The 18,051-nt window shown below is 42.9% G+C and overlaps 1 protein-coding gene across 5 annotated transcripts in view; it reads left to right on the forward strand.

Annotated features, from left to right (window-relative positions):
* The window catches only part of LOC137629049 (uncharacterized), a 100,187-nt gene that overhangs the window by 69,647 nt on the left and 12,489 nt on the right, over positions 1–18,051 (forward strand). For 4 of the 5 annotated variants that reach the window (XM_068360319.1, XM_068360346.1, XM_068360333.1 and 1 more), the window contains 5 exons: positions 5,808–5,860; positions 8,606–8,677; positions 9,141–9,234; positions 9,356–9,487; positions 9,639–9,768. In XM_068360319.1, coding sequence (XP_068216420.1) covers positions 5,808–5,860; positions 8,606–8,677; positions 9,141–9,234; positions 9,356–9,487; positions 9,639–9,768 — 481 coding nt within the window. The remainder of the gene's footprint in view (positions 1–5,807; positions 5,861–8,605; positions 8,678–9,140; positions 9,235–9,355; positions 9,488–9,638; positions 9,769–18,051) is intronic. The other variant, XM_068360340.1, reaches the window with a different exon arrangement.

An 18,051-nucleotide genomic window follows, 5' to 3' on the forward strand; every position in this document is an offset into this window, starting at 1 on the left:
TGTCTGTTTCCTGATGTAGGCTTAGGCTACAGCTGTTTTGTTGTCTGAAAATACTAACTCTCTTCCCTACTACTAGTGGTTTCTTATCTAGAAGAGTTGTAATATGCTAATAACTAGGTAATTGGCGTGTAATATGTAGCTTTTTCTCCTGCAGTGGCTTTTTCCCTGATAGATATAAATGGTCCAGAGTTGCTCCCACTCTTCCTGTGATGCATTATTAAGAGATAGGTCTGGAATTTTTAACTCCAAAGAGACTCCTTATGACAAATGACTGATACCACCCACCAATTCAGTTGACCAAGTGAATTTACCATCGGTGGATAGTTACAGCGCCTATAATGTGACTGGAGAGGTAATCGAAAAATCCCTCATTTAGGCAGCCTAGTGGGACAATTGGTTCCTTTAAAGCCTCATCCACATTTGCACCAACACGTTTCAATGTTTTGAAACGGTATCATAAGAAGGAAAACCTGAAAAGAAATTTTCTCTAATCATTCCTAAATACAGGATCTTCTGATTGAGATCTCGGGGGTGCTTATTGACATCGACTAAGACTTCCAACCAACCCAATAACCTGAGTAACTAAACTTATAAAATCGTATGGTCTCCAATGAATTGCATAAAATTAGCCAATAGTCCAGGTACAAGGAGCTACCTCTACAGTAGACCCAGTAATTGTAACCATTTCGAGATGGGAGGCCACCATTCTGGTGAACACCTGTAAGGGCTGTCCTGAGCCCAAATCACAGGCACTTGATCTGATAAACCTTTGATTTCAGAACCATTATTGTTGCTTCCATAGAACCCTTTAATCACTGTGGACTTGAGTGCTGTGATTTCTAGAACTGGTCTCCAACCTCTAGAGTTTTTTGGGACTATGAATATCTTGTTGTATAACCCCAGCGGAAGAGTTTATGATCTCTATTGTCGTATCCTAAAAGTTTCCCAATTTCCAGTTTTAGCAACTTAAAACATTTGCTGTTTTGGTAAGAAAACATGGATTCAGAACTGGTTTCTTTGTAAAGGCTGGTAGGGAGTTAGCAGTATTTGGGAGCTTTCTTTGACTACAGCCAATACCCACCGGTTCAGTTGTAGCCTTTACCAAACACGGAAGAGGGACAGTTTTCCCCTCACTGGACTTCGGTCAAAAATACCATCATACTGTTCTACAATAAGGTTTTGATTTCTGTTGGCAATCCTTCTGGACTCTACTGTTGTATTACCTCTTGAATGCAAGGGCCTCCTTGTTGGCCTGACTAACTTAATTGGAAGGTTGGGTATGTCTACAAACCAACCTCATGACCTCAGTGCAAGTTCTATTTTCTACTTGAGCAACTACTATATCATTGTTAACTCGGTGATCAATCTATTCTGAAGAAATATTTTAAATCTTTTATTCTGCCTTGTTTCCAGTATTGTTCTATCTGGTCTTCAGCTGGTGACCCTCATCTTGTTTGACAAAAACTATGTGGTTATTGAAGTTCTTCCTGATCAACAAATTAATCTCTGTCACTGTCGTTCAGTTAGTTATGCATGTTACATAAGATTTTTCATAATTCTGACCGTCAATCACACTTAGATATTCCCAGGCAATACCATACTTTACGTAGTACAGTACTAGGTATGCTGTTAATTCTAACAGGCTTGCCTTCTCTAGCGTAAGGCTTAATTCTACACAGTATTCTACAATTGTTATTCTAGTTTTAACCATATTGGGGAATGATTTTTCTCATCACATAGTCGTATTGGTGGAACTTCATAAGTTATATATGGCATAGCTATTTTAACGTTAACGATGATTAAATATTTTGTTTTTTATTCATTACCACTTTCCTTACTGTGGTATTTTTCCTTGTTGGAGCCCCTGTGATTTTAGTATCTTGCATTTCCAACTGGGGTTGTAGCTTAGCTAATAATAATACAGTAACTACTTTATCAAATACTGAACCTACCAGGTAGTACAACATATGATTTCTTGTCTTAATCAGAAAACACACAGGCTGATAATGATCTGACAGTTATATGTAAGTCTGATGATAAAAAATTACATCCAAATCCTGATGTCCAGAAAATTCCATAATACATACATACATATACCAAAGGCACTTCCCCCAATTTTGGGGGGTAGCCGACATCAACAAAGAAACAAAACAAAAAGGGGACCTCTACTCTCTACGTTCCTTCAGCCTAACCAGGGACTCAACCGAGTTCAGCTGGTACTGCTAGGGCGCCACAGCCCAACCTCCCACATTATCCACCACAGCTGAAGCTTCATATTGCTGAATCCCCTACTGCTACTACCTCCGCGGTCATCTAAGGCACCGGAGGAAGCAGCAGGGCCTACCGGAACTGCGTCACAATCGCTCGCCATTCATTCCTATTTCTAGCACGCGCTCTTGCCTCTCTCACATCTATCCTCCTATCACCCAGAGCTTTCTTCACACCATCCATCCACTCAAACCTTGGCCTTCCTCTTGTACTTCTCCCATCAACTCTTGCATTCATCACCTTCTTTAGCAGACAACCATTTTCCATTCTCTCAACATGGCCAAACCACCTCAACACATTCATATCCACTCTAGCCGCTAACTCATTTCCTACACCCGTTCTCTCCCTCACCACTTCGTTCCTAACCCTATCTACTTGAGATACACCAGCCATACTCCTTAGACACTTCATCTCAAACACATTCAATTTCTCTCTCTCCATCACTTTCATTCCCCACAACTCCGATCCATACATCACAGTTGGTACAATCACTTTCTCATATAGAACTCTCTTTACATTCATGCCCAACCCTCTATTTTTTACTACTCCCTTAACTGCCCCCAACACTTTGCAACCTTCATTCACTCTCTGACGTACATCTGCTTCCACTCCACCATTTGCTGCAACAAGACCCCAAGCACTTAAACTGATCCACCTCCTCAAGTAACTCTCCATTCAACATGACATTCAACCTTGCACCACCTTCCCTTCTCGTACATCTCATAACCTTACTCTTACCCACATTAACTCTCAACTTCCTTCTCTCACACACCCTTCCAAATTCTGTCACTAGTCGGTCAAGCTTCTCTTCTGTGTCTGCTACCAGTACAGTATCATCCGCAAACAACAACTGATTTACCTCCCATTCATGGTCATTCTCGTCTACCAGTTTTAATCCTCGTCCAAGCACTCGAGCATTCACCTCTCTCACCACTCCATCAACATAAAAGTTAAACAACCACGGCGACATCACACATCCCTGTCTCAGCCCCACTCTCACCGGAAACCAATCACTCGCTTCATTTCCTATTCTAACACATGCTTTACTACCTTTGTAGAAACTTTTCACTGCTTGCAACAACCTTCCACCAACTCCATATAACCTCATCACATTCCACATTGCTTCCCTATCAACTCTATCATATGCTTTCTCCAGATCCATAAACGCAACATACACCTCCTTACCTTTTGCTAAATATTTTTCGCATATCTGCCTAACTGTAAAAATCTGATTCATACAACCCCTACCTCTTCTAAAACCACCCTGTACTTCCAAGATTGCATTCTCTGTTTTATCCTTAATCCTATTAATCATTACTCTACCATACACTCTTCCAACTACACTCAACAAACTAATACCTCTTGAATTACAACACTTATGCACCTCTCCCTTACCCTTATATAGTGGTACAATACATGCACAAACCCAATCTACTGGTACCATTGACAACACAAAACACATATTAAACAATCTCACCAACCATTCAAGTACAGTCACACCCCCTTCCTTCAACATCTCAGCTTTCACACCATCCATACCAGATGCTTTTCCTACTCTCGTTTCATCTAGTGCTCTCCTCGCTTCCTCTATTGTAATCTCTCTCTCATTCTCATCTCCCATCACTGGCACCTCAACACCTGGAACAGCAATTATATCTGCCTCCCTATTATCCTCAACATTCAGCAAATTCCATAATAGAATATGCAAATAAAAGTGATTGCCTACTAATTTCTCTTTAGTCATCCAACTTGCATAAGCTTGATTTATAGATTTTCCTTTATGAGGCATAATGATTGGAACAAGACTACTGAATCGCCATCCAAGATGAGGTCGGGTAACTGATTAGTCTTGTAGAGTCTAGCACCCTTCTGTTAAAGAGGGGTCTAAGTACTAAATGTGAAGCTGAAACCTGTTCTTTTATGCATCTTAAACTTTTTTGCATAAAAGACTACAACTTGAATCTATCCATAACAAATTTCTCGAGTCGAGATTTACAAACTCCTGGATGTAGCCACTCATTTGATAGGATAAGACATTGCTGGGCTTACTTTAATTAGTTTATTACAGTATAGCTCTGCAATAAAGTTTCGCAAAGATTGAAAAGGTAATACTGTCTCTTGTTTTCTATTTGTGATTTTCCTGTCCTTCTGGAAAACCCTTGAAAATCAGCTGATTTTTGGTTTGTTTGAAATTTTTAAAGGGTTACTGCAGGACCACATAAACCCGTTTTAGTTTTGGAAGTACTAACGCCTACGTTAATCCTGTTAACATTATTTTGACATGGGATAGGGGTCGAGATTTCAAGCAAAATGCATACACTTCTGTCTAAATATGAGGAAAACTTTTTCAAACTTTCATTCACTCCCTCTGAGTTTATAGGAGTCAGATGCTATGCTATGCCATCCACATACACTTTATTTTAGCAAGTGGAGTGACATTACGATCAAGACAACCCATTCAGTCTTCTGCCTCACAATCTAGTGTTAGAGAAGGACTAGGATTGTGTTTTTCCAAGGGTTGAGCAGTAAAAGGAAGTAATGTACACATTTTCAAGCTGAGTGTCTTTCAAACCTGTAGAGCGCAGCGTACTTTCAGAACCCCCACTGAATGAAGCGCTATTATTATTAGATTCGGAGGTTCAATTGTTAGGCAACTGGATGTGAATGAACAGAATGACCATTATTAATGATTTACTGGACTTCTGAAATTTAACAAAGGTAGCAAGTAAAGTTAAGAGCTTGTGAAGCTCATCACTATCCAAAGATGGTTGAACTCATGTGCTTTCCAAAGGTGAAGGCATGTCAATAGCATCCCTGATGTAATAAGCTAACCTAATCATCCCTTGCTTCTCCCCTGAAATTTTCCTTGTGTGCCTAGAACAGTACACTTAATTGGCAACCATTGAAACATACTCTTCTAAATGGTTATTCAAATTAGTATTGCCACTGACATGATACACAAATTGAATGCTGATCATAATTTCCAGAAATAATTCATGACCACATTCCAGGCAATAATTGCTAAGTAAATCAGAGTTAGATATCTTATTATGCAATGTGTAAACAATCTGGAGATCGTGCAATCTTGGCGTGTTTACGTAGATAATTGGAGACAAGGGTATCTGACGCGGCAACACTGGGTTGTTAGGTTAGAAAGTTCCATTCCTTCAATAAGTTCATGTATTTATTGACTCAAAAGACAATGGGAAAATTTTGAGTTTTTTTTTAAATAATACAGGTGCTGTAAGTCTTGGATTAAATTAGTTTTTTGGAGAATAAGCAATATGAACATTAGTGAAGATTCGTAGAAGTAGAGAGATTGTGGTTGGGTGAGAAATTCTAGAAAATTTGGTTGCCAGCCAATTTCTTGTCACAGTGTTTTAAAACAAGGCAATTAATTGATACACGACTATGAAATATGTTTTAATCCAATATTATTTCATGAAAAGGATGTTAAGAAGAGTAATAACTTTTGAATAAATTGTAAACCTTTATAGTTGTTTATATTATGACTACATTTTTCTTTCCAATAAATACAGCTTATCCCAGAAGAAGAGAGAAAAGACCAATTCAACGTCACAGGCCCCAAAAGGTGAGTTTTTCTTTTTTTATTATTATTTTTAATATCCTAATTATCAGTAGGGTATAAATGCAATACAATAATTTATAATTTTTTCTCTAAAGTGTAGGGAATATGCTCCTAGTATTTCTTTTTTGAATGATTTAATGTACTTATTATCAACAGTTAATGTGGTATTGAGCAGTTTTTGTCCAGTTATTGAACTTTAAAACCATTAAGATAAAGATTTGGACATTTAGGGTATGTATTAAAATATGGCCTCCAATTGTTATTTGTTTTTTAAACATTCAAAGCAGTTGAAGGTACCGTATTGCTGTCTTAAATGACCAGCTTTAATTCTACATTTGCTTTTGTTGTTTATAACTTGGCTTTTTAAGTATCAAGTGTTCCTTTGTGTTGTGTTGGCAAATCTGCATTAGTGTAGTTCAAATGTACTGTATATGATATTTCAAGAAAATACTTGGGTAGCATACTGTATAGGCGTGTAGTTGGTCAAGGTAATGCTCCTTTCACTTAATGGTATTGAATACAGTGAACCCTCGCTACTTCGCGGTTCGACCATCGCGGATTCACCACTTCGCGGATTTTGTCCATAACCCATATATATACAGTAATATATATATATATATATATATATGTATGCATGTATTTATGTATATATGTAGGTATGTATATGTGTATACATATAAATATATATATATATATATATATATATATATATATATATATATATATATATATATATATACACACACACACACACACACACACACATATATATATATATATACATATATATATATATGTATATATATATATATATATATATATATATATATATATATATATATATATATATATAATCTATATATCTAAAGTAGGAAGATGTGATGTAGTTCTAAGGGAAAAGTATGGGAAATATGTCTGGGTAATAAGCAAAGCTCTACCTCCAGTTTGTTTCTACATTATGATCAGAGATAAATGTAAACAAAACATTGGTTGCCATTTTTTATCGTGCTTTTTAGCATGTTTAGGAAATGCATGATATAAAATCACCTATAATATTTGTGCCTGTTTTAGTTTAGGGTACTGTAGTACATGCATTAAGTGTTCTGTACATTAAAGGGTAGTTTGTTAACAGTACTACGTACAAGGGAAGGTTTTAAGTCTGAATATACATGTTGAATAAATAGGTAAATATGGTGTCACTACTTCACGGATTTTCACCTATCGCGGCCGCGACTGGAACCTATCTACCGCGATAAACGAGGGTTCACTGTATCTTTCACTGTAAAGTGTTACAATCGGTCACAGAAGATTGTTTTTTCTTTAAGCTATTGGGATCTTTTTAATTTTTTGTTATTCTTCATAACTATTTAGTAGTTTAGTCTTTTTTCTACTTTTAAGATTTAAAGAACAAAGGTTTTTAGAGTGGGAAGTAGTGTATTAATTTCATACAAACTCCAGTAGTAAATATTAGGTTGAATAGTAAAGTAAAATATGCCTGCTTGTAATAACCAAAATTGTTTTTGAATAATCATGTTCATTTATTTGTTTTTGTTTTTTCTTTATTCCAAACCAAAGCTAAATAAGATTTGTCTGGATGAGTTTCATAAGATATATTCAAGTACCCAAAATAGTCTCCCTAGCAATCTCTTGCCGTTGCATTTTCATTGTATGAAATTTTATTGCTAATAGCATACCATTAAAACTTTGGTGTTTGTGACTAATAGCTTGATTAAGAACCTACCAGTCTTTTTTAAGGGTAGCTTGTCTCCAAATTCAGTTGTTGATGTTGAGACCTTAATTTAGAACTTAACGTAGTATTGTAAAAGTGTTTGGAGAAATAGTTCATTTATTGAGGACCATTGATCCTCATTGTTGGTGGTTAAAGTTTTGAAAGTTATACTGTTCATTAAAGTTTTAATACATATGGTCACTACAGAAGATTACCCAAGTACATATTGTCTCTAAGTAAGAAAGAGGCAAAATGACGTAAGATATTTTATATTGATGCTTCAAGTAGATTATGATGGGGGTTGGAATGGAGTAAGGATTTTTTCCTTTTACCTTACTGTATAAAACTTTATTGTTCTAGATTATATTTTTCTAGCATGGTAACGTAGCATCAGTAATTTATGATTTGATTTTATTAGTTTAGGCGAGATCTTAAACCTAGGATTTAAAAAAGGGTTCAAGTATTTCTGTAGGGTTTTATGTAGTGTTTATCAAATGTTAGATATTATCATTTAACATTACATTTGCAAATAGTAATTGCTGGAAAGGGTGTGATTGAATTACTTGTTGCATTCAATCCCAGCATTTTATATAATTTCTATTTTTTTCTTTTTGCTTTCCTATTGTTCATTGTTGTGCATGTATCTTAGTGTTAGTTTAAATGTGCCAAAGATTCTTGTAGAAATGTAATGATTTTACTTTTAAGTACGATTGTATGTTTGGTCAGCACTGAACTCTCTTATTTGCATGGGTGAAGTCCTGTGAATGCTGAATGGTTGTTGTATTATTACATATCGTAGCATTATGCAGGGGTTGTTTTTCGTAGAAATTCCAAGACTTGTATTCAATAGTTTTTCTATTATTGTAATTTAACCGTTGAGTCGACTTCGGTCATACATGCTTTTGTACATTTTGATTGAAGTTACTGAGATAACTAGCAAAGGCGTTGAGTGATAATGAGGAAATCCCTCCCTCTCTTTGCCTACTTTTTCACGTCTGACCACCTGGCCTAACTCCCAGGTCGGAAAGCAGGGAGCTCTGATATGATACTGGATGAAGTGAAGTCCAGCACCTCCAAATCATCTAATGATGGTGAGTGGTCAATGTACTGCTGTGATTTAGATGAAATGTGGAGATGAATCCGTAGTATACATCAGTTTAGTTTGTTTTTTTAAGAAATAAATGTTAGGTTTGGGTTTCATTGTTAAATTTTACTGATGTTAGGGAAATTTATGGCTCTTAAGAAGAAATAATAAATATGTGGTTACTGTCATGCATGTATCAACTAAATAGGGTTTATTTATGTTGAGGAAATATACTTTGTGTGCATACAGTCTTTGATGTGGTCTGTAATTGAGCTTAATTTATATTATCTATACATAGGGAATGAGAAGCTCTTAAGCCTTTTGGATGAAAGGGTGTGTGACTGGAGATTTTAGGATATCTGTCCTGGGTCTTTGCTTTTGGGGGGACAAGACTTATTTCAACAGGAAGAAAGTTTTAATTTGTGGAAGATCCTTATTTTGAAGCATTTCTTTTATTTTCGATACCTCAGCTGGCAGGAGAAGCAGTCGTCCCGATCCCCATTCACGACGTAGCTCAAGATCGCCGTCGCCGAAAAGGAGGCGATCACGTTCTCCAAGGAGGAAGTATGAATTTTTCAATTTTTTAATCTGGTATAGTATATACTGTAATTTTGAAATTTGGTTATTTTATTGTAATTACATAGCTAAAATTTCTCTCTGATGGAGATTTAAATGCTTCTCTCAGATCAAGGGAGAGAGGGGCCAGACGCAGTCGTTCAAAGTCTAAGTCCAAGACCAGGTCCTCCGTTCGATCACCTAGGAGCAGACGAAACCGATCAAGGAGCAGATCTCCAAGACACAGATCGCCTAACAGGAGGTGTGTTTAATATTCATAAACTTGAATTTCATCCCCATGACAATTTTTTTTTTTTCAATCACTATGGATGCCATATATTTCTTCTTGTTATAGATAGTAGGATAATCACACTTTATATGTATTTTAGAGTAAATGGTCTCTTTCCCTACAGAAGGCCTAGGCACAGCCCTCCCAGACGAAGGGATGCTGCAGAAGAGCAAAGACGTCATGCTGAGAAACGGCGGCTAGAAGATTTCCGGGAGGCTGAAAGGCACTTAAGGACGAGACACAAGGAGATGGAGGTTTGTTTAATGCATTTTTATATTTCCTTCCTTTTTTATAATGATTGTAGTATCGTATGATATGAGGGAATTATGGCAAGGAGTGCAAATTATTTTCCGAGTTGCCAACATTCAATATCCAATCCATCCTTTCACAATTTATCTAGCAAATCACAAAAGATGACACTATTTCACTTGGATTCTGCAGGAGAGATCGATAAAGGCCTGGAGCCCTATCTCTTCCAATGTTTTTTGTTGTTTTCCCTTTTTATATGTTCTTGCATTTTCTTTTATATGAATTGCCAATTGTGATAATACATCATTATATATCAGTATATTTAACTACCTGTAATTTTATAATTATGAAGTCTTGTAATTTTTGCATTTGTTACCTTCTATGTGGATATTTATATTTGTTCAATATTTGCTCTGCTTTCTATTCAAAATTGTATGTAGGGCATTAATAAGGATAATTTAACTATAGACTAAATAATACTAGTAGAGGAAGTAAGAATTCAAAAATGTTGTAAACCATGACTTCGGATATGGGTATCGGTTACAGACTTTCTAAGAAAGGTATCCTTCTCCTCCACATGTACTAAAAACAGCATTGACTACCTATGATAAGGTGCTATTGATTATATGTCTACGGCTTATTTGAATAACAAGCCACAAATGGAATTTGATATTGAATTCTACCTTGGGAATAAATATCCATTGGAAAATCTTTTGATGTCAAGGACTTCTACCTAAGCCATGACTCGAATCTATGCCTGCAAGTTGAAACAATTCCATATATATAATATATATATATATATATATATATATATATATATATATATATATATATATATACTTATCTCGAACTACTTTTTTAGGAGGGTCTGGGATCGCCTCATTAACCGACCAAGAATTTTGTGTAGTTCCCCCTCTCTCCGTTACCTTGTTGGGGCGCTCCTGGGTGAAAGGATACTCGCCCCGGGGCGACCCGGGGTCAGCGCGCGAGGCAGCGCTGCTAGGTCTGAATCGTCAGTAAACGTCTGGTCGCAGCGTAGATACCATCTCGCCGCTCTCTCACTTATCCTGTCCGATCACCTTGTGTATCACATGTTCCTTTGTGTTGCTCATCCCTTGTGCACCACTTGTTCCCTTCGTGTTCCTTACCCTTTCCCTTGTGTTCTTGTGTAGCTTGCATGTCCGCGTTTCCTTATTATGGAATCCCAGTGTTGTTGTCCCGGGCCCAAAGCTGGTAAGTCCTGCGGGATCTGGCTATCCAGGCCGGATGTCGACCCGCACACGCTGTGCGCTTCGTGTCGAGAAAATAAGTGCTCCTCTTCCTCCACATGCCCTGAGTGCGAGTCCTGGCCAGAGCCTCAGTGGTCCCTGTTCGCCACTAAGAAGAAAAAAACGCCCAAACGATCTCCCAAGAAGGCGGGCCTCACCTCGCCGCTAACGTTGCCCTCAGCGCTTTCGGAGAGAGGTTCTCCTTCACCTTCCCCTACCCAGAGTAGGGGACGAGGTAAGTCTGTTGCCGTTCCCCATGAGTCTGATATTGTGGATTCTGTTAAAGTGGGGCCTACGCAGAAGAGAGGGGGGGGGGTGTCTGCTAGTGTGGCGGAAGTATGTGTTGTGGACGAAGTCCTGGTGCCCGCAGGACCCGTCTCAAGTGAAGACCCCGTGTGGGGGAAGCCCGAAACTGCGCCTACCCCTCCTTCGTGGCTGTGTTTTTCAGGTTCAGTGGGTTCCTGGGGCGGCCGGGACAAAGAAAGGAGGACCACGTGTTCTTCGGACCCCGACTCCTATTTTTTGGACAGCGCCTAGGACGCCCTTCAGGTCCCCTATGCGTCAGGAAAAGGAGTTCGAGGGATGGTTTGCCTCTTGAGCCGCTATTCGCACGCCCCCGGCGCCCTCAGCAACGCTTCCGCCGGACTTTATGGAGCCCTTGTCCCCGGTTTCCAGACCAAGGGCCCCTAGAAGGCTTGTGATAGTCAGAAGATTCCGACAGCTCCTCGACCTCCAGTTCTTCCTCATCGGAGGACTCCAGCGGCCGGGACTCGAGGAAGAAGAGGAAGAGGTCCAGAAGAAGGAGGGCTAGCTCCCACGCAAGCCCGGCCAGGAAGAAGTCGAAGTCCTCGAGGAGGAGTGAAAAGATTTCCACAAGAAAGAGATTTGTTAGTGGCTCTTAACCATCGCGGGTCGACCAGGACGGCTGCCGCCCCAGTGCCTGCCTCGGTGGCTGCTAGAGTCACTTCTGTGCCCTTGCCCAGTGTCTCTTCGGCTTCGCCCGCTCGTCGGATGCAGTCGTTGGCACACTTTCCCTTGCCCTTGCCTGGCAAGTCATCGGCTTCATTCGCTCAACGGGAACGCCCGTGGATGGGACCCGGCGGCTCGGCCCCCAGCAACTTCGTCGCGTCAGCTCCGTCCAAGTTACGGAACCTGCCGCTGCCACAACTTTCACGCAGCTCCATTTGGTTTTCCCCGGGAGGGGGTAGACCCATGACGGCTACCCCCGCCGGCGGGGCGGTTCCAACCACTACGGAGGCAGCCGCTCCACCAACCCGTCAAGAGGGTAGGGATACCTCCGCTCCCACGGATCCCTCAGTGTTCGTGGATGCTTCCGACACGGAGGTGCAAGTAGTAGAGGAGTTGCTGGACACGGCGAGTGCTCCCCGGACGAGGTTTCATCGTACAGGAAGGTTCTGCCCCTAATTCGCCACCACCATAGGCTGGACGATTCACAGCCGGCACCAGAACAAGCTTGGCTGTCAGGTCTTGGCAGGATGGTTGACAACCCTGTCCAACAGAAGCCATCCCTGACCTTGCCCTTAGCGCCTGACGTTGCCCTGGGGATGGAGCACGTGGATCGTTTTCTGTCGGGCCCGAAGAACTCCCTGAGAGCCCAGGGTTCCTTCAAGCTCCTACCGGGACTTAGGACCCAAAAGAAATTTTGTGCCAAACGGGCAGCACTCGGGGCCCCGCAGACTAGAAGAGGCCGTCGCTACCCTGAACCAAGGCAACACCGATGAGCGGAGCCTTAACGCACCGGTGGTTTTCTCATAAGCAGAGGCCGCCATGATGGAGGACACCGCTCAAGACATAGTTAACGTGACCTCATGGCTAGACTGGTAGGCATGCACCCTAGCAGGGTTTCAACTGGCGCATGACCTATCGGTGCCAGAAAACCAGGCCCTGTTACAAGAACTGATCCGCTCGGGGGGAAAGCGAAATTTCTCACCTTCCAGTCCCTTACCCAGATGGCGAACTGGGTTCTGAGGAGAAGGGACACGGTGCTGAACAGACTGCCCCATAGACTCCCCGAGCGAGAAGCAAAATTCCTAAGGAACGCCCCGGTCTGGGGCGAAACCGTGTTCCCCCCCTTCAGGCGGTGGCTGAGACGCTAGAAATGGTAGGAAAGTTAAAGAGCTCGGCTGAGCCCAGGCAGGTGGCAACAAGACAGCCCTCACACAGAAGATCTTCAGCGGACGGGGCCTACCCGCCTACGCCTCTGGCTAGACAGGAGGCCTCCTCCCCTTCCTGGCACCAATCCCCACGGCCCTCCCGCAGGAGCGGTGCCCCAGCCCAGACCTCCTTTAGACCTAAATATTCCGGCTCAAGGAGAGGCCGTTCTAACCGTCTCCCCAGAAGGAGATAGGGAGAGAGGCCCTAAACGCCTTCCCACGCCTCAGGTGGGGGGGATGCCTCAAACGTTATTGGCAAGCATGGTGAGACAACGGTGCGGATCCCTGAACGGTGAAAGTCCTCAGGGAGGGATACAGAATTCCCTTCCTGTCAGAACCATCCCCTCTGATACCCAAACATCGAGCAGAGTGGCTGGCACCCAAGGACACCGAGAAGAGAGTAGCCCTGCAAGTGGAAGTAGAGGCCATGTTGAGCAAGAGAGCTCGCCCGTCCAGGAACCATTCCCAGGATTCTACAGCAGGCTCTTCCTGGTAGAGAAAGCTACGGGAGGCTGGAGGCCAGTCATCGACCTCTCAGCTCTGAACAAGTTTATTAAGAAGACTTCCTTCAAGATGGACACGCCGAAGTCGGTGCTGGCAACCTTGAGAGAAGGGGATCTCAAGGATACCTACTTTCAAATCCCTGTACACCCCTCCAGCAGGAAGTTCCTCTGAGTAAGGGGGGGCTCCCAGTCCCTGTACTGTAGTTCAAGACCCTCTGCTTCGGCCTGTCAACAGCTCCGCATGTGTTCACTGGGTGTTCACCCTGGTGTCAGTCTGAGCTCACAAACAGGACATCAGGCTGATCGGGTACTTTGACGATTGGTTGCTGCTCTCAGCCTCAGAAGCAGACTTGAAGAATTAGGGCACGAAACTTGTACAGTTCTGCAGGGAACTCGGGATTACAATCAACCTCTCTAAGTCCGAGTTCCACCAGGATAACATACCTAGGGATGGTCCTGGACTCCCAGCTGGCGAGGGCATTTCCCTCCCAGGAGAGGCTAGACAACCTATAGGTTGTAGCAGACACTCCAATGAGAGCCAAGGATTGGCAGTGTCTCGTGGAACACCTTGTCTCATTGGAGAAATTGGTTCTGCAAGGGAGGCTCAAGCTGAGACCAATACAGTGGAACCTGATGAACCTCTGGTCAGCGGACGAGTCCCCAAAGAAGGTGGTAGTCAGGGTGACTCCGTCCTCCAAGGACATGCTCCTCTGGTGGTCCGACAAGAGGAACACGCTGAAAGGGATTCCGTTCGCTTCCGCTCCTCCAGAGATGCTGCTCTTCACGGACGCATCAAAACGGGTGGGGAGCTCATCTCCTCGTAGAAACAGCAGAGGGAAAGTGGGCCCTGGAGGAAAGGACCCTACATATCAATCTACTCGAGCTCATGGCAGTGCAAAAGGCCCTTGCAACATTCGCCCGTCTTCTTCGGGAAAACTCGGTAGCACTCGTGCGACAACGCCATTGTAGTGGCGTACACAAAGAAGCAAGGAGGCCTGAGATCAAGGGAACTGTGCGACCTCACAGTTCAAATCCTGGAATGTACCGAAAAGAACCACATTCTGCTCACAGCCAGGTTCATTCCGGGAAAGAGAAACGTTTTAGCCGACGGCCTCAGCAGGATAGGGCAGGTAGTAGGGTCGGAATGGTTTCTTCATCCGCAAATGGCACGGGAGATTCTCCAGCTATGGGGCTCCCCGGTGATAGACCTAATCTCCACAAGGCTCAATGCACAGCTACCCGTATTCTGTTCACCGGTACCAGACCCGACAGCAGCGTTCGAAGACGCCTTCCAACACTAGTAGGACGGTCTCAACGTATATGCCTTCCCCTCCTTCGGGATCATCAGGCAGGTGCTCAACAGGCTAAGGCAGTCGAGGTCTACAAAGATTACCTTGGTAGCGCCCTGGTGGCCAGAGAGGGAGTGGTTCGCGGATCTACAGGACCTGTCCACCCTTCCTCCGTGGCCTCTTCCAGCCAGAGAAGACTTACTACATCAGCCACTCTTCCGAAGGCTACACGCAAACCCCCAGAGCCTGAGGCTACACGCGTGGAGGTTATCAAGTGCCTACTAAGGAAAGAGGGATTCTTGAAGACTGCTTCCAGGATGTCAGGGTATCTCCGGAAATCCTCGTGCGTAGAGTACCAGGCTAAGTGGGCCACTTTCGTAAAATGGTGTGCCACGCAGAACCTGCGGCCCTTAGACGCGTCGGTCCACAATATTGCAGACTTCCGTGCGGCACTGGGACAGGTTTTCCAACTCAGGGACATCAACCTAGGGGCTGCTCACCACATCTCCATGCTCATCAGAAGTTTTGAACAGTCTTGTTCCCCACGCTCCTCAAGGGTTACTCAGTGGGCGTGGCCAAGGTCCTCAGGGCCCTTTCGAGGCCTCCCTTCGAACCACTTAAGGACATCCTAGACAAAGACCTCACCCTCAAGGCTGTGTTCTTACTAGCTCTAGCCTCAGCCAAGCGGGTGAGTGTACTCCACGGCTTGTCCTTCGAAGTCTTGCACTCGGGTGGAAGGATATGTCTTTTAAGTTCTTGCCTGATTTCGTGGCCAAGACCCAGGACCCAGCAGTTGTGGATCCTAGGTTCAAGTGATTCTCTATTGCAGCAATTCCTTGTTCTCACAACCCGGTAGACCTGCTTTTGTGCCCCGTGAGGACAATCAGGAAATATCTCAGTAGAACATCCAAACTCAGACCAGCTATCAAGAGTATGTTTGTATCTTCAGGCCCAGTCAAGAAAGCGGTTTCTAAGAACACTATATCTTAATGGCTCCAGCAGGTTATCAAAAGGGCATACGGCAGTGAGGGTTCCACGGTCCCTGGGATCCCGCGACCCCATGATATTAGGGGCCTTAGCACTTCCTTGGCTTTTGACACCAACATGGCAGTGGGCCAAATCTTACGAATGGATACTTGGGCCAGACAATCCACCTTTACAGCCCACTAGTACGAGAAGGTCCGTGGATGCCTTCTCCATTGGGCCAATAATTTCGGCCATGCAACAAGTTTAGTGGTTTTTGGGCCTCTGGTAGCCCGTGGGAGGTAATCGCAAGTGACACAAGTTCCTCCTTACTCCCCCCTTCCTTGCTACCATCTCTCTTCTCCCCCTTTTCCTATCCTCCTTCCATGTGAGAGATGGACGTTGTGGGAAATCATGTCCGGATTATATATAAAGGTGAGTTGTACAAGAAGTAGACTTTTGCGTGCATTCCCCTACTCTCCTACTCCTCCACTGGGTCGTCTAGACCTAGCCTCCTATCTAGTTCTCGTGCCCCAGGATGATATGGGATATTCCGGCCTGTAAGCCACTCCCTCCTCCTAAAGTATAAGTCTCCTAAGAAAGTAGTTTGAGGTAAGTACTCCTTGTTGGAACAAATCAAAAATATTTGGTAATTTGTATTTTTCCCAACAGTACTTACCTCGAACTACTTTCGGGTTATGGCCTACCCATCCTGCCCGTAGTATCTTACAGGAGTTCGATGAGGACTTGAACATACGCTTACTGACGATTCAGACCTAGCAGCGCTGCTTCGCCCGCTGACCCCAGGTCGCCCCGGGGCGAGTATCCTTCTGCCCGGAGCGCCCCAACAAGGTAACGGAGAGAGGGGGAACTACGCAAAATTCTTGGTCGGTTAAAGAGGAGATCCCAGATCCTCCTAAGAAAGTAGTTCGAGGTAAGTACTGTTAGGAAAAATACAATTACCTAAAATTTGTGATTTATATATATTGTGTGTTATATATATATATATATATATATATATATATATATATATATATATATATATATATATATATATATATATATATATATATATATATATATATATATATATATATATATATATATATATATATATATATATATATATATATATATATATATATACACATACATACATACATACATACATACATACATACATACATACATACACATACATACATACATACATATACCAAGGCACTTCCCCCAATTTTTGGCCCAAGTTGGGGGGGGGGGGTAGCCGGCATCAGCAAATGAAACAAAAAAGTGGACCTCTCCTCTCTACGTTCCTCCCAGCCTGACAAGGGACTCAACCGAGTTCGGCAGATAGTGCTAGGATGACACAGCCCACCCTCCCCCGTTGTCCACCACAGATGAAGCTTCATAACGCTGAATCCTGTACTGCTGCTACCTCCGCGGTCATCTAAGGCACCGGAGGAAACAGCAGGGCCTACCGGAACTGCGTCACGATCGCTCGCCATTCATTCCTATTTCTAGCACGCTCTCTTGCCTCGCTCACATCTCTCCCCCTATCGCCCAGAGCTTTCTTCACTCCATCCATCCACCCAAACCTTGACCTTCCTCCTGTACTTCTCCCATTAACTCTTGCATTCATCACTTTCTTTAGCAGACAGCCATTTTCCATTCTCTCAACATTGCCAAACCACCTCAACACATTCATATCCACTCTAGCTGCTAACTCGTTTCTTACACCCGTTCTCACCCTCAGCACTTCGTTCCTAACCCTATCTACTCGAGATACACCAGCCATACTCCTTAGACACTTCATCTCAAACACATTCAATTTCTGTCTCTCCATCACTTTCATTCCCCACAACTCCGATCCATACATCACAGTTGGTACAATCACTTTCTCATACAGAACTCTCTCTACATTCATGCCCAACCCTCTATTATTTACTACTCCGTTAACTGCCCCCAACACTTTGCATCCTTCATTCACTCTCTGACGTACAACTGCTTCCACTCCACCATTTGCTGCAACAACAGACCCCAAGTACTTAAACTGATCCACCTCCTCAAGCAACTCTCCATTCAACATGACAT

This window comes from Palaemon carinicauda, chromosome 2 (genome assembly GCF_036898095.1).
Source record: "Palaemon carinicauda isolate YSFRI2023 chromosome 2, ASM3689809v2, whole genome shotgun sequence".
In the NCBI taxonomy this organism is placed as follows: Eukaryota; Metazoa; Arthropoda; class Malacostraca; order Decapoda; family Palaemonidae; genus Palaemon; species Palaemon carinicauda.